The sequence below is a fragment of the Procambarus clarkii genome, chromosome 11, assembly GCF_040958095.1.
Source record: "Procambarus clarkii isolate CNS0578487 chromosome 11, FALCON_Pclarkii_2.0, whole genome shotgun sequence".
Classification (NCBI taxonomy): Eukaryota; Metazoa; Arthropoda; class Malacostraca; order Decapoda; family Cambaridae; genus Procambarus; species Procambarus clarkii.
Genome location: NC_091160.1, coordinates 51,879,326 through 51,899,729, shown reverse-complemented (window position 1 = coordinate 51,899,729; position 20,404 = coordinate 51,879,326). Strand labels below are relative to the sequence as shown.

General features: G+C 43.2%; 1 protein-coding gene across 1 annotated transcript in view; it reads right to left on the bottom strand.

The window, feature by feature from the left end:
* LOC138363751 (neural-cadherin-like) overlaps positions 1-19,558 on the bottom strand; it is a 48,202-nt gene extending 28,644 nt beyond the window's left edge. The window contains exon 1 of the mRNA XM_069323145.1: positions 19,389-19,558. Coding sequence (XP_069179246.1) covers positions 19,389-19,558 — 170 coding nt within the window. The remainder of the gene's footprint in view (positions 1-19,388) is intronic.
* Between the last annotated feature and the right edge of the window lie 846 nt (positions 19,559-20,404).

Here is a 20,404-nt window from a genome sequence, read left to right as displayed (position 1 = left end):
ATGCCTGTGCCCCTTGTCTCAGATTTTATTTCATTTTAATTATTCCCGTTTCTACAGTGTATGTTTGTGCTAGTATGTTGCTTGTAGGTTGGAAGGATTAGCTCTTGGGCCTGCCTTTTCATCATCAGGTATCTAATTAAAAAATTATTTTAATTTCTTATTTCTCTGTGTTATCTACATTTATTACTGTGAATTTAGTTGTCTTGCATTACCACCTTTAAGTTTTCCTCCTGTTCACTACTCTTGCACTGAAAGAGTAGTTCCTTCCCATACTCTTGTAATTACCTAGGTGAGGTTAAATGATGATGGTGGCTCATGGTGTCCCCGTTTTCCCCCAGGTGCTCTTTGTCATATAATGCTTTAAAATTACTGTACTGATGGTTTAGGCTTCCACCACCTTTTCACTTAACTTGTTCCAACCGTCTACCACTCTGTTTGAAATAGTGAACTTTCTAATGTTTCTTCAGCAGCTTTGTTTCCTTAGTTTGAATTTTAGTCCTCATGTTTTTGAAGCTGCAGTTTTCAAAAAATCTTAAGTCAATTTTGTCAATTCCAAATACTGTTTTGTATGTAGTGGTCATATCACATCTTTTTCTTCTATCTTCCAACTTTAGCGTATTAAGAATATATAAAAAGATACTTATTGAAAAATTATTATATGTACTGTAAAATTAGTATATGTGACGTAAAAGGGAAAGAATATAACGGTGGCTCTTCTGGCAGGTGGAATGCCAATTACATTAAATGAGAAAAAAAATAAAACAAAGTAAATAAAACTGCTTCTGACCTCTTTACGGTGTGAGAGCTGCGGGTAAAGTTCAAAGAATGAAAAACTTTAAATATATAATAAAAAATGACTTTAACAACAAATAAAGCAATTCCCATAATCTACTTGGCGAAACACAAAACACAACGTAATATGAACAGGTGACAGTTACGCTAATAGCAAATAAAGGTGAAATATATAACATACAATAAGCAGCACGTATCTACGGTTTCCTGGAAGGTTACAGTAGACGTTACTGCTGAGAGCACGAAGTGTATTGTGAGGACTGGCTGGTGGTGAGCTGCTTATATAGGCGTCCAGGCCTAGTGTAGGTGGCGCTGATGTGCAGGGAACTATCGCCGGCAGTCTCAAACAAGCAATTAAGGGCTGGTCGACCGTCGAGTGGCGCCTGGCCCGCAGACAGACAGCAGTGTCCTGGTGTCTCGGGTACTTGAGGGTAGAGGGAGGGGTGGTGTCTGTCTAGACACATGTTCTGAACACTTATTGTTGTTGATTTCTTATACTGGAGTATGCAGATATGTTGTTGAATAGGCGGTAATGGAATAGGCAGGATCTCCTTGCCTAAGAAAGAGATTACCTTAACAATATGTATATTATCTTTTTTGTGCTCTATGCCACCTACAGTTTTGAAACTTTCGATGGTTCTGACCTACAGTATATTCACTTCATATGTAACCCTTTCATTCAATACTCTCCATCCATCTACCATAGCTTACAAATTAGAATTTACATGAATGTATTGTTTCCCTGATTTTCTTAGTTTGAATTTATATATATATATATATATATATATATATATATATATATATATATTAGTATATTTTGGTAGCAGTCTTTCCTGTAGACATATTTTATTAAATATGACCGAAAAAGTAAGATTAATAATTCTAACACGAATTTTCTCAATCTTTCGTACATTATGCTTCACTGTTGGAGGTAAATCAAAAATCACTTCTCCAAAATTCATTTTTATTTCTAGTCTGACGCGACACGGGCGCGTTTCGTAAAACTTATTACATTTTCAAAGACTTCACAAATACACAACTGATTAGAACTTGCGTTTCCCTGATTTTATATCTACATTTGAGTGAGGTGGGAAGGGTGATGTGGCATTACATTTGAGTAAGGTGGGAAGGATGATGTGGCATTAGAGGATATTAATAGGGTATTAAAAGTATCAACACAAGACAGACGCGACACGCGCCCGTGTCGCGTCAGACTAGAAATAAAAATGAATTTTGGAGAAGTGATTTTTGATTTACCTCCAACAGTGAAGCATAATGTACGAAAGATTGAGAAAATTCGTGTTAGAATTATTAATCTTACTTTTTCGGTCATATTTAATAAAATATGTCTACAGGAAAGACTGCTACCAAAATATACTAATGTTAAAGTGCACGACCCAGCAGCAAGGAATCAAGCCTTCACGATAAAATATCGCCAGGATCTGATTCGTGATCAGATATACAAGGCAGAGAATGAAATCAAAGACAAAAAAACGCAACTACTTCATGCTACAAACGAGTGGAGAAATAGCAACATCGACCATAGTATCCGTACCCGCATTGAACAACACCTCGACATCCTCACAGACCAACATCACCTCAGCACTGAAACAAGGATTATCAAGAAACTAACAACATTATATGGAGGACCTATGGCAATTCCACGACCAAGAGATGGCTTCCTGAACCTTGCAGGAATTAACCTCACTGAGGACCAAGTCACTCTCCTAAATCTGGGCATAAACTGTCATGTTATGTCCAGACCGAGTGAAATGGCCCGGAAAGTGGAGTTGGAAATTCTGTTGGACGACATATTCGACCTCGAGACACAAAAGAAGGTCACTACCAAAGATACCTTACAAGCAGAACTTATTGCAGAAGGAGGAAAGAATCGAGGCAACTACAGAAGCACCATACTGTCCCCCGAGCTTAGAGCGGCAGCTAAAAGCCTTCGTGAGAACAAGGAGATAGTTGTCAGGAGAGGTGACAAGTCGCCAATATATGTCATTCTTAAAAAAGACGAATATTTGGCGAAAATGAACATCATACTCTCTGACCAAACTAAGTTCCAAAGGGTAACGAAGGACACTACAGCCGAATTAAAAGCAAAGGTCAACAAACTGATCGAAACTGTGAACGCCAAGAAATCCGGACTCCACCTGCCAAAGATCATTGGGGAATATAAACCTGGATATGCGTATGGAAATGTCAAGACGCACAAGCCTGGAAACCCACTTCGGCCAATCATTAGCCAGATACCCACACCCACGTACAGATTGGCGAAGCGACTCAACGGCCTGCTGACTCCTTATGTTCCTTGCGCCTTCAGCCTGAAGTCTCCAAAGGAATTTGTGGACATACTGCGGGGCGCACGGGCCACAGGGATAAGAGCCTCGTTGGACGTAGAATCGCTGTTTACAAACGTACCTGTGGACGAGACAATCGGAATGATAGCCGACAGAGTGTATCGTGATCCAGCCTGTACTCCTCTTGACATGCCAGAAAGTATTCTGAGGAAACTACTCCAAGCTTGTACTAAAGAGGCACCCTTCTTGAGCCCCGATGGGCACATGTATAAGCAAGTAGATGGGGTCGCTATGGGTTCTCCCCTAGGTGTCCTGTTTGCAAACTTCTACATGGGTACCATCGAGCAAAAAGTCTTAGTCGACATGAACTTGAAACCGGCCATATACTGCAGGTATGTTGACGACATTTTTACACAGGTACCTGATGTCAGACATCTGCAGGAGCTGAAGGAGGCATTTGAGCAGAGTTCCGTGCTGCGTTTCACTTACGAGACGGAAAAGGATGGGAAGCTGCCTTTTCTAGATGTAACAGTCATGGAAAAGGGCGGAGGTTTCCACACTGCAGTCTACACAAAGGAAACAAACATAGGAATGTGCCTAAGTGCCAACAGCGACTGCCCTGACAGGTACAAGAGGAGTGTTGTTAACGCATACGTCGACCGTGCTCTCAGCCACAGCTCAGAATGGAAGCAAGTCGACGAAGAACTCTGTAGGGTAAGGCAGGTTCTAGTCAATAACGGCTTCTCCAATGGTTTCATCGAAGACATCATAAGAAGGAAAGTGAAAAGCCATGCAACCTCCGAAGAGACAACTAACACAACACCTATACCCCCTATTAGACTATTTTACAGGAACTTCTTTTCCACAGCTCATAAAACAGAGGAAAGGGTCCTGAAAGATATTGTTAATAGAAACGTTATCCCTACAGACAAAAATCAGAGGATACAACTGACGATTTACTATAAAACCAGAAAAACGGCCAGCCTACTCATGAGAAACTCTCCAGACACGAAACAGAACGCTTTAAAAGAGACTAACGTCGTCTATGCCTTCAAATGCCCACTTGGGGACTGTAAGCTCCAAAAAACCCAGTATATAGGCAAGACAACAACATCTCTTTCTAGGCGTTTAACGATGCATAAACAACAGGGCTCCATTAAGGAACATATAATCTCTTCCCATAACCAAACCATCGCCAGAGAAATCCTAGTAAACAACACAGAAATCATCGATAGATACAGCGATAGCAGGCGGCTCGACGTTTGCGAGGCACTACACATCAAGAAGTCAACACCAGCAATCAACAGCCAATTATTGCACAACTATATTCTACCCACCTCAAGACTCCGCTCCAATATAGAAGCATCAAGAAATATGGACCAATAGGCTTTCTACAAACACTTCTATTCAATATCCATTGTTTCGTGTTCTGTCTTGTGTTGATACTTTTAATACCCTATTAATATCCTCTAATGCCACATCATCCTTCCCACCTTACTCAAATGTAATGCCACATCACCCTTCCCACCTCACTCAAATGTAGATATAAAATCAGGGAAACGCAAGTTCTAATCAGTTGTGTATTTGTGAAGTCTTTGAAAATGTAATAAGTTTTACGAAACGCGCCCGTGTCGCGTCAGACTAGAAATAAAAATGAATTTTGGAGAAGTGATTTTTGATTTACCTCCAACAGTGAAGCATAATGTACGAAAGATTGAGAAAATTCGTGTTAGAATTATTAATCTTACTTTTTCGGTCATATTTAATAAAATATATATATATATATATATATATATATATATATATATATATATATATATATATATATATATATATATATATATATATATATATATATATATATATATATATATATATATATGTCGTACCTAGTAGCCAGAACTCACTTCTCAGCCTACTATGCAAGGCCCGATTTGCCTATTAAGCCAAGTTTTCATGAATTAATTGTTTTTCGACTACCTAACCTACCTAACCTAACCTAACCTAACTTTTTCGGCTACCTAACCTAACCTAACCTATAAAGATAGGTTAGGTTAGGTTAGGTAGGGTTGGTTAGGTTCGGTCATATATCTACGTCAATTTTAACTCCAATAAAAAAAAAATAACCTCATACATAATGAAATGGGTAGCTTTATCATTTCATAAGAAAAAAATTAGAGAAAATATATTAATTCAGGAAAACTTGGCTTATTAGGCAAATCGGGCCTTGCATAGTAGGCTGAGAAGTGCGTTCTGGCTATTAGGTACGACATATATATATATATATATATATATATATATATATATATGTCGTACCTAGTAGCCAGAACTCACTTCTCAGCCTACTATGCAAGGCCCGATTTGCCTAATAAGCCAAGTTTTCATGAATTAATGTTTTTTCGTCTACCTAACCTACCTAACCTAACCTAACCTACCTTTTTTTGGCTACCTAACCTAACCTTACCTATATATATAGGTTAGGTTAGGTTAGGTAGGGTTGGTTAGGTTCGGTCATATATCTACGTTAATTTTAACTCCAATAAAAAAAAATTGACCTCATACATAGTGAAAAGGGTAGCTTTATCATTTCATAAGAAAAAAATTATAGTAAATATATTAATTCAGGAAAACTTGGCTTATTAGGCAAATCGGGCCTTGAATAGTAGGCTGAGAAGTGAGTTCTGGCTACTAGGTACGACATATATATATATATATATATATATATATATATATAAATATATATATATATATATATATATATATATATATATATATATATATATATATATATATATATATATATATATATATATATAATTATAGGAACCCACAGCCTCAGAGAAGGGAACACTGAGCATTCAGGAAAAAAATTGCCATTTAACTCTGAATACGTAAGAGTGTTCGCTTCTCCTACCACCCCCCTTTTTTTATGGTGTACACTTTATTATGCAAGGTTATACAGTTACATATCTGATTTTATATAAAAAATTAACATTAAGAGGACACAAAAAAAGTTTGATTCATAGAGGCTGTAGATTTCCTCGAACTCCTCCGACGCTGGGCAGGAACCGAGGATGCAGCGAGCATTCCCCCTCTGGATTGCGACTCTGAGGCGCTGAAAGAGAAAACTTGCTGCTCTGCACCATCTTGCACTCTCTCCCCATGGGCCTAGGGTCTCAGACCCTATTGGAACGAAGTTGTACCGATGATCTAATTGCCTGTACTTGGCTGACTTGTCTCTTTCTCTGCGTGTCGCCGCGGCTCCTTCTGTGCCGGCAGAGAGGTTGATGTATGTGGTTGCCAGAGTGGATACACAAGTATAGTCCCATGCCAACTGTCTGCAACCCTTCCACGGTCGCAGTGTGATTCCGTCTGGTCGGCCAGGAAAGCTAACAGAGTCACGGTTCAGTAGGTTGCGGGGCTCTCTCTCTGCTGGACACTGAGCAGAGGCAAGGCTCCTTTTAATGATGTCATTGACTTCGTCGTGTCTAGTGTGCCAACCACCAGATTTTCCACAGTGCAGGTCATGCAGTCCATATTCGTCAGCATCTGCCTCGCCGCAAATACACCTATGAACAGTGTGGATAGGGGCAGCAAGACGGAGAGCGACTGCAATATGGAGCTCCTGCGGATCAAGACGTGTGCCTGTCGCAGACATAGGGACTGCCAAAAGGAAGTCCACTGCATGGGGAGCCTGCACAGCTGTGAGGCGTGCACGATCACTGGGGGTTGTTGCTGCCTCCAGCAAAGCTGTGGCTTCTTTGTCTACAATGGGGCTGTCCCAGCTGGATTGTTTCTTGGCATTCGGCATGGCTGGTCTGAATGCTGGGTTTGCCATGGCACCCCATTTCGTGTCGCATTCCGTGTAGTGGGGGTCCTGTATCCCCGCTACATCACTCAGGGTGTCAGGTAGAATTTCCTTAACCAGGTCATCTGATGCTGAGGAGTAAGACAGGAAGGCTGGGACAGCAATTTGGGTAGCAGTGCGGACACCTAAGCCACCGAGCCTAACAAGAAGAGTGGCTTGTTTCCACTGGCATTCTTTGAGGGAGAGGTTAACAACTTTTTCCAGCATGGTCTTCAGTAAGAGGTCATGCTCTTCAAGCTTTCGGCTGTCGTAAGATGGGGCGCACCTCAGAAAGTAGGTTAGCCTTCTGGGGTGAGTCACTTCTGGGGTGTGAGTTTTCAGTTGCATATTGTCCTGGGGACCATTCAGGCTTGTTCGCATTTGTGTTCCTCACGTGTGCCCCAAAGAATGAGGTGATTTGGTAAAATTCTATGCCCAAGATTACTATCCGAGTGCCGGCGGTGGGGTGGTTCAAATAGCCTCGGCTATCACCTCATTTTGTCCGGTCGTGATGGTCAAGTGGATTAAGGCGTCTTGTACATACCAGTTGCGTTGCTTCTGGGAGTATGGGTTCGAGTCACTTCTGGGGTGTGAGTTTTCAGTTGCATATTGTCCTGGGGACCATTCAGGCTTGTTCGCATTTGTGTTCCTCACGTGTGCCCCAAAGAATGAGGTGATTTGTTAAAATGCTATGCCCAAGATTACTATCCGAGTGCCGGCGGTGGGGTGGTTCAAATAGCCTCGGCTATCACCTCATTTTGTCCGGTCGTGATGGTCAAGTGGATTAAGGCGTCTTGTACATACCAGTTGCGTTGCTTCTGGGAGTATGGGTTCGAGTCACTTCTGGGGTGTGAGTTTTCAGTTGCATATTGTCCTGGGGACCATTCAGGCTTGTTTGCATTTGTGTTCCTCACGTGTGCCCCAAAGAATGAGGTGATTTGGTAAAATGCTATGCCCAAGATTACTATCCGAGTGCCGGCGGTGGGGTGGTTCAAATAGCCTCGGCTATCACCTCATTTTGTCCGGTTGTGATGGTCAAGTGGATTAAGGCGTCTTGTACATACCAGTTGCGTTGCTTCTGGGAGTATGGGTTCGAGTCACTTCTGGGGTGTGAGTTTTCAGTTGCATATTGTCCTGGGGACCATTCAGGCTTGTTCGCATTTGTGTTCCTCACGTGTGCCCCAAAGAATGAGGTGATTTGGTAAAATGCTATGCCCAAGATTACTATCCGAGTGCCGGCGGTGGGGTGGTTCAAATAGCCTCGGCTATCACCTCATTTTGTCCGGTCGTGATGGTCAAGTGGATTAAGGCGTCTTGTACATACCAGTTGCATTGCTTCTGGGAGTATGGGTTCGAGTCACTTCTGGGGTGTGAGTTTTCAGTTGCATATTGTCCTGGGGACCATTCAGGCTTGTTCGCATTTGTGTTCCTCACGTGTGCCCCAAAGAATGAGGTGATTTGGTAAAATGCTATGCCCAAGATTACTATCCGAGTGCCGGCGGTGGGGTGGTTCAAATAGCCTCGGCTATCACCTCCTTTTGTCCGGTAGTGATGGTCAAGTGGATTAAGGCGTCTTGTTCATACCAGTTGCGTTGCTTCTGGGAGTATGGGTTCAAGTCACTTCTGGGGTGTGAGTTTTCAGTTGCATATTGTCCTGGGGACCATTCAGGCTTGTTCGCATTTGTGTTCCTCACGTGTGCCCCAAAGAATGAGGTGATTTGGTAAAATGCTATGCCCAAGATTACTATCCGAGTGCCGGCGGTGGGGTGGTTCAAATAGCCTCGGCTATCACCTCATTTTGTCCGGTCGTAATGGTCAAGTGGATTAAGGTGTCTTGTACATACCAGTTGCGTTGCTTCTGGGAGTATGGGTTCGAGTCACTTCTTGGGTGTGAGTTTTCAGTTGCATATTGTCCTGGGGACCATTCAGGCTTGTTTGCATTTGTGTTCCTCACGTGTGCCCCAAAGAATGAGGTGATTTGGTAAAATGCTATGCCCAAGATTACTATCCGAGTGCCGGCGGTGGGGTGGTTCAAATAGCCTCGGCTATCACCTCATTTTGTCCGGTTGTGATGGTCAAGTGGATTAAGGCGTCTTGTACATACCAGTTGCGTTGCTTCTGGGAGTATGGGTTCGAGTCACTTCAGGGGTGTGAGTTTTCAGTTGCATATTGTCCTGGGGACCATTCAGGCTTGTTCGCATTTGTGTTCCTCACGTGTGCCCCAAAGAATGAGGTGATTTGGTAAAATGCTATGCCCAAGATTACTATCCGAGTGCCGGCGGTGGGGTGGTTCAAATAGCCTCGGCTATCACCTCATTTTGTCCGGTCGTGATGGTCAAGTGGATTAAGGCGTCTTGTACATACCAGTTGCATTGCTTCTGGGAGTATGGGTTCGAGTCACTTCTGGGGTGTGAGTTTTCAGTTATATATATATATATATATATATATATATATATATATATATATATATATATATATATATATATATATATATATACAACTTTAGAACACTTTCCCACCAGGAGACTCGAACCCTAGCCAGCACAGAAGCCTTCCAGCAGCTGGCATAACAGGTACGCCTTAACCCGCTCCACCACCTGCTCAGACGAGCACTAGAGCAGGTGAGGGGTCATTTATACGTTTATTTCATCAAGTCCCTGTTAATATGGGAAGACACAGTGTCTATGCTTAAGGCACAACTCTCCTAAACACGAGAGTGAAGTATACAACTTTAGAACACTTTCCCACCAGGAGACTCGAACCCTAGCCAGCACAGAAGCCTTCCAGCAACTGGCATAACAGGTACGCCTTAACCTGCTCCACCACCTGCTCAGACGAGCACTAGAGCAAGCAATATATATATATTTATATATATATATATAAATATATATATATATATATATATATATATATATATATATATATATATATATATATATATATATATATATATATATATATATATATATATATATGTCGTACCTAATAGCCAGAACACACTTCTCAGCCTACTATGCAAGGCCCAATTTGCCTAATAAGCCAAGTTTTCATGAATTAATTGTTTTTCGACTACCTAACCTACCTAACCTAACCTAACCCAACTTTTTTGGCTACCTAACCTAACCTAACCTATAAAGATAGGTTAGGTTAGGTTAGGTAGGGTTGGTTAGGTTCGGTCATATATCTACGTTAATTTTAACTCCAATAAAATAAAATTGACCTCATACATAATGAAATGGGTAGCTTTATCATTTCATAAGAAAAAAATTCGAGCAAATATATTAATTCAGGAAAACTTGGCTTATTAGGCAAATGTAGATATAAACAAATCGGAGATATGTAAGTTCTATTCAGTTGTGTATGTGTAAAGTCTTTGAAAATGTAATAAGTTTTACGAAACACGCTCAAGTGTCGCGTCAGACTAGAAATAAAAATGAATTTTGGAGAATAGATTTTTGAATTACCTCCAACAGTGAAAAGAAATGTACGAAAGATTGAGAAAATTCGTGTTAGAATTATTAATCTTACTTTTTCGGTCATATTTAATAATAATAATACATATATATATATATATATATATATATATATATATATATATATATATATATATATATATATATATATATATATATATATATATATATGTTTTTTCGGCTACCTAACCTAACCTAACCTATTAAGATAGGTTAGGTTAGGTTAGGTTAGGTAGGGTTGGTTAGGTTCGGTCATATATCTACGTTAATTGTAACTCCAATAAAAAAAAATTGACCTCATACATAATGAAATGGGTAGCTTTATCATTTCATAAGAAAAAAATTAGAGAAAATATATTAATTCAGGAAAACTTGGCTTATTAGGCAAATCGGGCCTTGCATAGTAGGCTGAGAAGTTCGTTCTGGCTACTAGGTACGACATATATATATATATATATATATATATATATATATATATATATATATATATATATATATATATATATATATATATATATATATATATATATATATATATATATATGCAAGAATGATCACAAATACACTGATCCAAGTATGCAGAATAACCACAAATGAAAAATTGAAAATGTTTAACGCGTTTTCGGCTAATTCGCCTTCATCAGAGCAAAGTAGAATGAAGATAAGATTGCTGATCAGACCTTTATATCCGCCTGGGCAGATCACCTGACCACCAAAAATAAGTGGAGGAAAGGAATTTTAAGAAAGAAGGTAACTGCAGAAGGCCTATTGGCCTGTACAAGGCAGCTCCTATTAATATCTCCAAGTGCCATACGTGTTTAAATGATTGCTATATTGTTTTGACGTGCTATATTGAGGCTTAAATAGGGATCCAACTTGTACATACCGGGGCTCACATTACGGCTGTTGTTACAATGTTTGATCAGAGCAGACTCGATCACGTTTCGTTCAACAAAATCCTTACTTTTAACAATACATTTTGCCCCTGTGAAGTCGATAGAATGATTACATAAACTGGAATGTAAATACAATGCACTGGATTGCTGGGCTGTACGAATAGCATATGAATGCTGTTTTAAACGAGTGGAAAGAGATTTACCAGTCTGGCCGATGTAAACACATGCACACTCATTACAATGGATGGAATACACACAACCTGCTACAGACGAGGGCGAGTTCTTAATTAACATGGACTTAACTGTATTATCATTTTTGAACACTAGATTAATATTAAGGTTCTTCAGGGCTGGGGCAAGATTTACTAGACCCTCAGAATATGGTAATAAAAACGAATTTTTCAGTTCTGGTTTCGACTTAGTAGTCTGTTTGTAGAAAGTCCTTTTTGCTTGACCAAACGCAAGATCCAAGATCGATTTTGGGTATTTTAACTTTTTCCCATTTTCAAATATATTTGCTATTTCTTCATCGAAAAATTCCGGACTGCAAACTCTCAGGGCTCTGAGAAACATACCAGAAAAATCTGCCCGCTTGACCTGAACATGATGATTTGAATAGAAATGTACATACGAGCACACATTGGTAGGTTTCCTATACACATTGAAATTGAAACTTCTACCAATTCTATGAATCCTGATGTCTAAAAAAGGCAGAACACCATTCACTTCGTTCTCAATTGTGAATTTAATTGACGGAACCAGCGAATTGATTTGATTGAGAAAATCAGTTTCGTCATGATTAACCGGCCACAGGCACAAAATATCGTCAACGTACCTGTACCAAAGCAAATTTGAGGGTAAAATCCAGGGAAGGATATTTGTTTCGAAACATTCCATGTACAGATTGCTCAAAACAGGGGAGAGGGGATTACCCATCGCCATGCCAAATGTTTGTTTATAAAATGAATCATTAAAGCTGAAATAATTATCTTTAATGCACAATTTTATAAGTTCAATAATGGTGTTAGTAGGCAAAGTTAAATTATACCTTGGGAGTAGATCCCGTAAGAATGACAACAGATCATCAACAGGAACCCTAGTGAACAGAGCCGTCACATCAAAACTCACAAGTTTAAAATCATAATTTAATTTCAAACTAGAAAACTTGTTAACCAAGTCCAAGTTGTTTGTTATGTGTGAGTTGGAAATGGAACCTACTACTGGAGACAAAACTTGGACAAGCCATTTGGAAAGTCTATATGCCACAGATCCAACAGAACTAATAATAGGTCTTGCAGGATTATTCGGTTTGTGTTTTAAGAAGCCCATATAGATATGGGAGAGAAGGGGAACGACTTAAAAACTTAGGAATCAACTCCTTATCTTTCTTGAGCACGGTTTTAAGAGTTTTGTTGAAATGAGCAATAACTCTTTCAATAGGGTCCCTATTAACAGGTAAGTAAGTGTCTCTGTCCTCCAATAACTGGTTTATTTTTTGGACCTAGTCTTTTTTGTCCATGATGACAACAGCATTGGATTTATCAGCTTTAGTGAAATGTAGAGAGTTATCTCTTTTGAGGGTTTTGAACGCTCGCATAAACCTCTCTGGACAATTAGGCACAGTACCCTTAAGTAAAGAACCGTACACCATTCCCTTGCAAATATTGATGTCATCAGCTGAAATCTCACTAGATTTCTCCAAATTGCAAAAACGTTTGGCAATATTTGCATAATTCACATCTCTATTTGATATGGAGAAACTCAGACCGTAACCAAGAGCAGTCATCGTATCATTATCAAGTTGTTTACTAGAGAGATCAATAACAAAGTTAGTGTTGGCGTGTTTATTCCAATCACTTTGTTGAATCAGCCTATTTAATTTTGAATCAAGCTTCGTACTTACATTCGTGCAGCCAGATCTCATAGCGGTGTAATTATAATCCAAATAGAGATGTGAATTATGCAAATATTGTCAAAAGTTTTTGCAATTTGGAGAAATCTAGTGAGATTTCAGCTGATGACATCAATATTTGCAAGGGAATGGTGTACGGTTCTTTACTTAAGGGTACTGTGCCTAATTGTCCAGAGAGGTTTATGCGAGCGTTCAAAACCCTCAGATATCCCAGATATATCAAGACGCAGATATCCCAGACAACATAAGTCAAAAGTAGTAACTTGTCCAGTCTCAAGTGATGGTCCCTTGTCTCAGCCATTGTACATGGTAGAGTTTTAAAAGTTTTTCTTGACTCAGGTGCAAAAATTAATATTGTCAAGCCCTCAGCTCTTAGAGACATTGAAAGTAAGCACCCTACTACTTTAAAACAGAGTCACACATACCTTTTTTAAGTGGTATTTCAGGAAATAAAGTGAAAGTTCAGGGTGAAATTGACCTCCCACTCAAGTTCAATGATGTCACATTGTCTATAACATGTTTAGTTGTTGACGTTATTAATTTTCCTGGAGACATTCTCTTAGGTCTGTACACCATGATTGATGAAAATATTGCATTGTTTCCCCATCGTTGGAACATAAGTATCAAAGACCACGTCATACCCTTGTGTAGCAAGTATCGACAGGGCCACGAGTTCAACCTTCAATCAGATTACGTTAATTTTGTTGACACCCACCTTGCTAGCGTAGGTTTGTCAGACCATTGTCGTGGTAGCATACCCGAGAAAACAGGCACTCGATTGAAGCATAGTAGTTGTGCAGTTGTTAAGGAGAGTGAGTATCGGGACTTTCTGGAAGGGGACGCCCTAACGGACTCTCGTTGTCTCGCTCGCCTGGCAGCTTCCATCTCTGAAGTCAGTGGTTCCACGGCTACTGACACTGTGCTACACCCTCATTCTCTCACCAGAATAAGAGTTAAGGTTCAGGGAGTGCTTGAGTTGTCGGATGTGATTGCGGAAAGTGAAACATGTAAAGTGAATGGTACATTTGTTGAACCCTCCTGGCACACAGTGCAGGATGGTACTGTCACATTATTTATCGCAAACACTAGTAATGCCAACATCCATCTCCAGTCTGGTACCCATGTTGTAGATTTTGCCCATTACTCGTTACCGGTGCGAGTTGTGGATGATGTCTCCATGGATCATAATGTTTGTACACTCACACCAGGAGAACAGGGATCTCAGCCAGAGGTGCAAGTGCAACACCTCAGTCCTACTGATTTTCCTGACTCTGTGGCTCAGCTTTTGGAAATTTTGAACAGGAATAGAGCTGTTCTTGCTCTACCAGGAGAAAAGTTAGGTCTCACTCCTCTTATTACACATAAAATTCCCCTGGAACAAGGAACTACGCCTATTTATGTACCAGCTTACCGTCTTCCCCATTCTCAGAGAGCAGAAGCTGATAGACTTGTAGAGGAAATGTTACAGAGTGATGTAATTGAATCGAGTAATTCACCATGGAACACTCCATTGATTCTTGTACCAAAGCGAGATGGGACTTGGAGACCTGTAATCAATTATCGCAAGCTTAACAGAGTAACAATACCTGATCGTTTCCCACTTCCCATTCTAAATGATTTGTTGCAAAGTATTGGTCGAAACAAAGTATTCTCAACATTAGATTTATTGCAGGGATTCTGGCAAATCCCCCTTGATGAGGAAAGTAAACAATTGACAGCCTTAAGTACTCCCAATGGTCATTTTCATTTCAAAAGAATGCCATTTGGTTTGCGTAGTAGTCCAATAACCTTTTCACGGCTCATGACAAATCTATTTCGTAGATTGATAGGAAGTATGCTTCTAGTTTACCTTGATGATCTCATAATCATGTCGCAAGATGTTCAGACTCATTTCCAGAACCTTGAGAAAGTACTTGCAAAGCTCGCTGAAGCTAATTTAAAAATAAAGCTTGCAAAATGTTCATTTTTAAAGCAGAAGATTAATTTCCTAGGTCATACAGTTACACCTTCAGGTATTACATTGAATGAATAAAAAATTATTGCTGCCCGTGATTTTCCAACACCTCGTACCGCAGAAGCCGTAAGACAGTTCACAGGTCTTGTAGGATTTTATCATTCATTTATTGCTGGATTCTCTATTATAGCCGCTCCGCTTTACAAGTTGCAAAAAAAAGATGAACCCTTTGTTTGGGGAGAGGCCCAGGATGAGTCATTCAAAAAACTCAAAGCAGCCTTGATTTCGTCACCTGTCCTTAGGTACCCAGATTTTTCTAAACCTTTTACGTTGGTTACAGATGCTAGTGACATAGGTCTAGGTGCTGCATTACTTCAAACAGAAGGTCACAGAGATCACGCAATAGCTTATGCTAGCCGCACATTATCTAAAGAAGAGAAAAATTATAGCGCAACAGAACGAGAAGCCTTGGCAGTTGTCTGGGCACTTAAACATTTCAAGGATACAATTTATAATTACCCAGTTCATGTTCTTACAGATCACCAACCATTAATTCCCTTGTTCAAAAATAAGAATCCAGTTGGAAAGTTTGCTAGATATTTGCTCACAATTCAAGAATTCAATCCCACATTTGGATATATTCCAGGGAAGCAAAATGTTGTAGCCGATGCGTTTTCTCGACATGTAGCTGCGATTCAGTTAAATTACCCAGCATTAGATGCTACAGTAGTAGAAACGGAACAAAGACAAGACCCCATATGGGCACCCGTGATTAAATTTTTGACTAAGCAAGACACTCGCCCGATTCATAAACCGCCAGTACCATTGAAAGAATTAGTTATGTTGGACAATTTACTGTGTAGAGTAGTAAAGCTAGGGACAGCCCCGAGGAAATGTTGTCAGTTAGTTGTTCCAGCTGTCTTGGTACCAACTGTGTTAAAAATTATCCATGATTCTCCTGCAAGTGCACATCCAGGAAAGGATCGTACACTCCAACAAGGTCGATTGAAGTATTTTTGGCCAAAAATGGCAAAGGAGATTGCTCATTATGTTGACAGATGTTTAACTTGTTTACAGCACAAGGGACATGTTTCAGGACCTAATCCAATTCAAGTGTACCCAGCAACTGAAGCTCCTTGGAAACGACTATCGATGGATTTATTGACAAATTTTGCGGAAACAGAGAAAGGGAACAAACATTTGCTTGTAATGGTCGATAATTTTTCACGGTTTTGCGAACTAGTTCCTATCCCGAACAAAACAGCAGAAACTATAGCCAGCGCATTCCATGACCAAATAATTTGTAGATATAGTATGCCTAAAGTAATCCTTTCAGATAATGGTCCAGAATTCAGTAATAGTATTTTAACTAGCTTGTGTAATTTATATAACATCAAAAAATGTAGCATCATGCTTTATCATCCAGCAAGTAATGGACTAGCCGAACGTACTAACAGGAAAGTGTTAGATGCCTTGAGAGTCACGTTGAATTTTGTTAACAACAATTGGGATGATTTTATACCCTTAATTCAGTGTGCTATAAATTCTTCAATTAATGTTTCTACAGGTGACACACCTCACGCTATTCTTTATGGTACAGATAAGATCCTCCCTAATGAATTGATTAACGCACCTCCTACTCCCATATATAACGTAGATGATTTTGTTCAAGTGAAGCGTAGACAGATGCAACTAGTTTTCAAGAAAATACGAGAACAACTGTCCAAAGCTACAGCCGAGTTCACTCTAGCAAGGAATGCACGAGTTAAACCCAGAAAAAAAAACTATTGGATCTGTAGTAATGATACTTAACCAACACAGGTCTGGTCCTATGTATAAGTTAACTAAGAAATTTTTGAGTCCATATAAGGTAACCGAGCTTATTAAAGGTAACAAATACAGACTTAAGAACTTGTTAACAGGAGAGTATATAAATGAACATTTAGACCACTTGAAGTTAGCTAAAATGACTGTTGACGAGACTGATGAGGAAGATGACAATGAACTTACCCAGACAGATACTCCTATTGGGACACCACCTTCTGTGGTTGACAGACCACTTGATGCTCAGCAACCCCATACAAGCACTTATAATCTTAGATCTAGACCTCTCGTTTCAACTGTGCACTCACCACATGTCCATTGGCTAGATGTTAACGAGGATATCTCTCAAGATGATAGTTTGTCACATGAAGTTTCATCTGTTCCGAACTTTCAGTTTCAGTTCACCCAGCAGGGGGCACCTTGGCCACCCTGCAGGGGGTACTTTGGCCATCCAGGCAGTGGGCACTTTGGCCACCCGGCAAGGGGCACCTTGGCCACCGAGCAGGGGGCACCTTGGCCACCCAGCACGGGGCACCTTGGTCACCCAGCAGGGGGCACCTTGGCCACCCAGCAGGGGGAACTTTGGCCACCCAGCAAGAAGCACCTTTGCCACCCAGCAGGGGAAACCTTTGCCACCCAGCAGGGGGGCACTTTGGCCACCTAGCAGGCGGCACCTTGGGCACCCAGCAGGGGGCACTTTGGCCACCCAACAACAGGCACCTTGGCCACCCAGCAGGGGACAGTTTGGCCACCCATCAGGGGGCACCTTGGCCACCGAGCAGGGGGCACTTTGGCCACCCAGCAGGGGGCACTTTGGCCACCCAGCAAGGGGCACCTTGGCCACCAAGCAGAGTGCACCTTGGCCACCCAGCAAGGGACATCTTGGCCACCCAGCAGGGAGCACCTTGGCCACCAAGCAGGGGGCACCTTGGCCACCCAGCAGGAGGCACCTAATTTTACACCCAGCAGGGGGCACATTGGCCACCGAGCAGGGGGCACCTTGGCCATCCAGCAGGGGGCACCTTGGCCACCCAGGGGGCACCTTGGCCACCCAGTAAGGGGGCACCTTGCCCACCCAGCAGGACGCACCTTGGTCACCCAGCAGGGGGGCACCTTGGCCACCCAGCAGAGGGCACCTTGGCCACCCAGCAAGGGGCTCCTTGGCCACCCAGCAGAGGGCACCTTGACCACCCAGCAGGAAGCACTTTGGCCACCCAGCAGAGGGCACATTGGCCACCCAGCAATGGGCACTTTGGCCACCCAGCACGGGGCACCTTGGCCACCGAGCAGGGGGCACCTTAGCCACCCAGCAGGGGGCACCTTGGTCACCCAGCAGGGGGCACCTTGGCCACCCTGCAGGGGGTACTTTGGCCACCTAGCAGGGGGCACTTTGGCCACCCAGCCGAGGGCACTTTGGCCACCCAGGAATGGGCACTTTGGCCACCCAGCACGGGGCACCTTGGCCACCGAGCAGGGAGCACCTTGGCCACCCAGCAGGGGGCACCTTGGCCACCCAGCAGGGGGCACCTTGGCCACCCAGCAGGGGGCACTTTGGCCACCCAGCAGAGGGCACTTTGGCCACCCAGCAATGGGTACTTTGGCCACCCGGCAAGGAGCACCTTGGCCACCCAGCAGGGGGCACCTTGGTCACCCAGAAGGGGGCAACTTGGCCACCCAGCAGGGGGAACTTTGGCCACACAGCAAGAAGCACCTTTGCCACCCAGCAGGGGACACCTTGGCCACCCAGCAGGGGGGCACTTTAGCCACCCAGTAGGGGGCACCTTGGCAACCCAACAAGAGGCATTTTGGCCACCCAGCAGGGGCACCTTGGCCCCTGAGCAGGGGGCACTTTGGCCACTCAGTAGGGGGCACTTTGGCCACCCAGCAAGGGGCCCTTTGGCCACCAAGCAGAGTGCACCTTGGCCACCCAGCAAGGGGCACCTTGACCACCCAGCAGGGTGCACCTTGGCCACCCCGCAGGGGGGCACTTTGGCCACCCAGCAGGGGGCACCTTGGCCACCCAGCAAGGGGCACCTTGGGCACCCATCAAGGTGCACCTTGGCCACCCAGCAGGAGGCACTTTGGCCACCCAGCAGGAGGCACCTAATTGAACACCTAGCAGGGGGCACCTTTGCCACCCAGCAGGGGGCACTTTGGCCACCCAGCAGGAGGCACCTTGGCCACCCAGCAGGGTGGCACCTTGGCCACCCAGCAGAGGGGCACCTTGACCACCCAGCAGGAGGCACCTTGGCCACCCAGCAGGGGGCACCTTGGCCAACCAGCAGGGGGTACATTGGCCACCCAGCTAGGGACACCTTAGCCACCCAGCAGGGGGCACCTTGAACACCCAGCAGTGGGCACCTTGGCCACCGAGCAGTAAGCACCTTGGCCACCCAGCAGTGGGCACCTTGGCCACCCAGCAGGAGGCACCATGGCCATCCAGCAGGGGGCACCTTTGCCATCCAGCAGAAGGCACCTTGGCCACCCAGCAGGGGGCACCTTGGCCACCCAGCAGGGGCCACCTTGGCGACCCAGCAGGGGGCACCTTGGCCATCCAGTAGGAGGCAACCTTGGCCACCCAACAGGGGCCACCTTGGCCACCCAGCAGGGGGCACCTTGGCCATCCAGTAGGAGGCACCTTGGCCACCCAGCAGTGGGCACCTTGGCCATCCAGCAGGAGGCACCTTGACCATCCAGCAGGGGGCACCTTGACCACCCAGCAGGAGGCACCTTGGTCATCCAGCAGGGGGCACCTTGGCCATCCAGCAGGAGGCACCTTGGCCATCCAGCAGGGGGCACCTTGGCCACCCAGCAGGGGGCACCTTGGCCATCCAGCAGGAGGCACCTTGGTCATCCAGCAGGGGGCTCCTTAGTCATCTAGCAGAAGGCACCTTGGCCATCCAGCAGGGGGCACCTTGGCCATCCAGCAGGAGGCACCTTGGTCATCCAGAAGGGGGCACCTTGGTCATCCAGCAGGAGGCACCTTGGTCATCCAGCAGGGGGCACCTTGGCCATCAAGCAGGAGGCACCTTTGTCATCCAGCAGGGGCACCTTGGCCATCCAGCAGGAGGCACCTTGGTCATCCAGCAGGGGGCTCCTTGATCATCCAGCAGGGGGCACCTCCCAGCAAACAATTTTAGGTTGCCACAACATATCTGGAAAGTATTTGAAAGGATTGGAAACGTTTGTTTTATCGTATCAGATACGATATTGTGTGTGGACTTAAATAGGTTTCCAAAACTTATAACCAAGACATATGTATCGAACACTAATTTGAGATGTTGTGGCAATTTTACACTCCTAACATGAGTCATTCATAATCCATTCATACACCAATATGAATCTCTTGTGAAAGGTTTGAGCCTTATCTGAACCTTTTTCACATCTTTGTGTTTAAAGT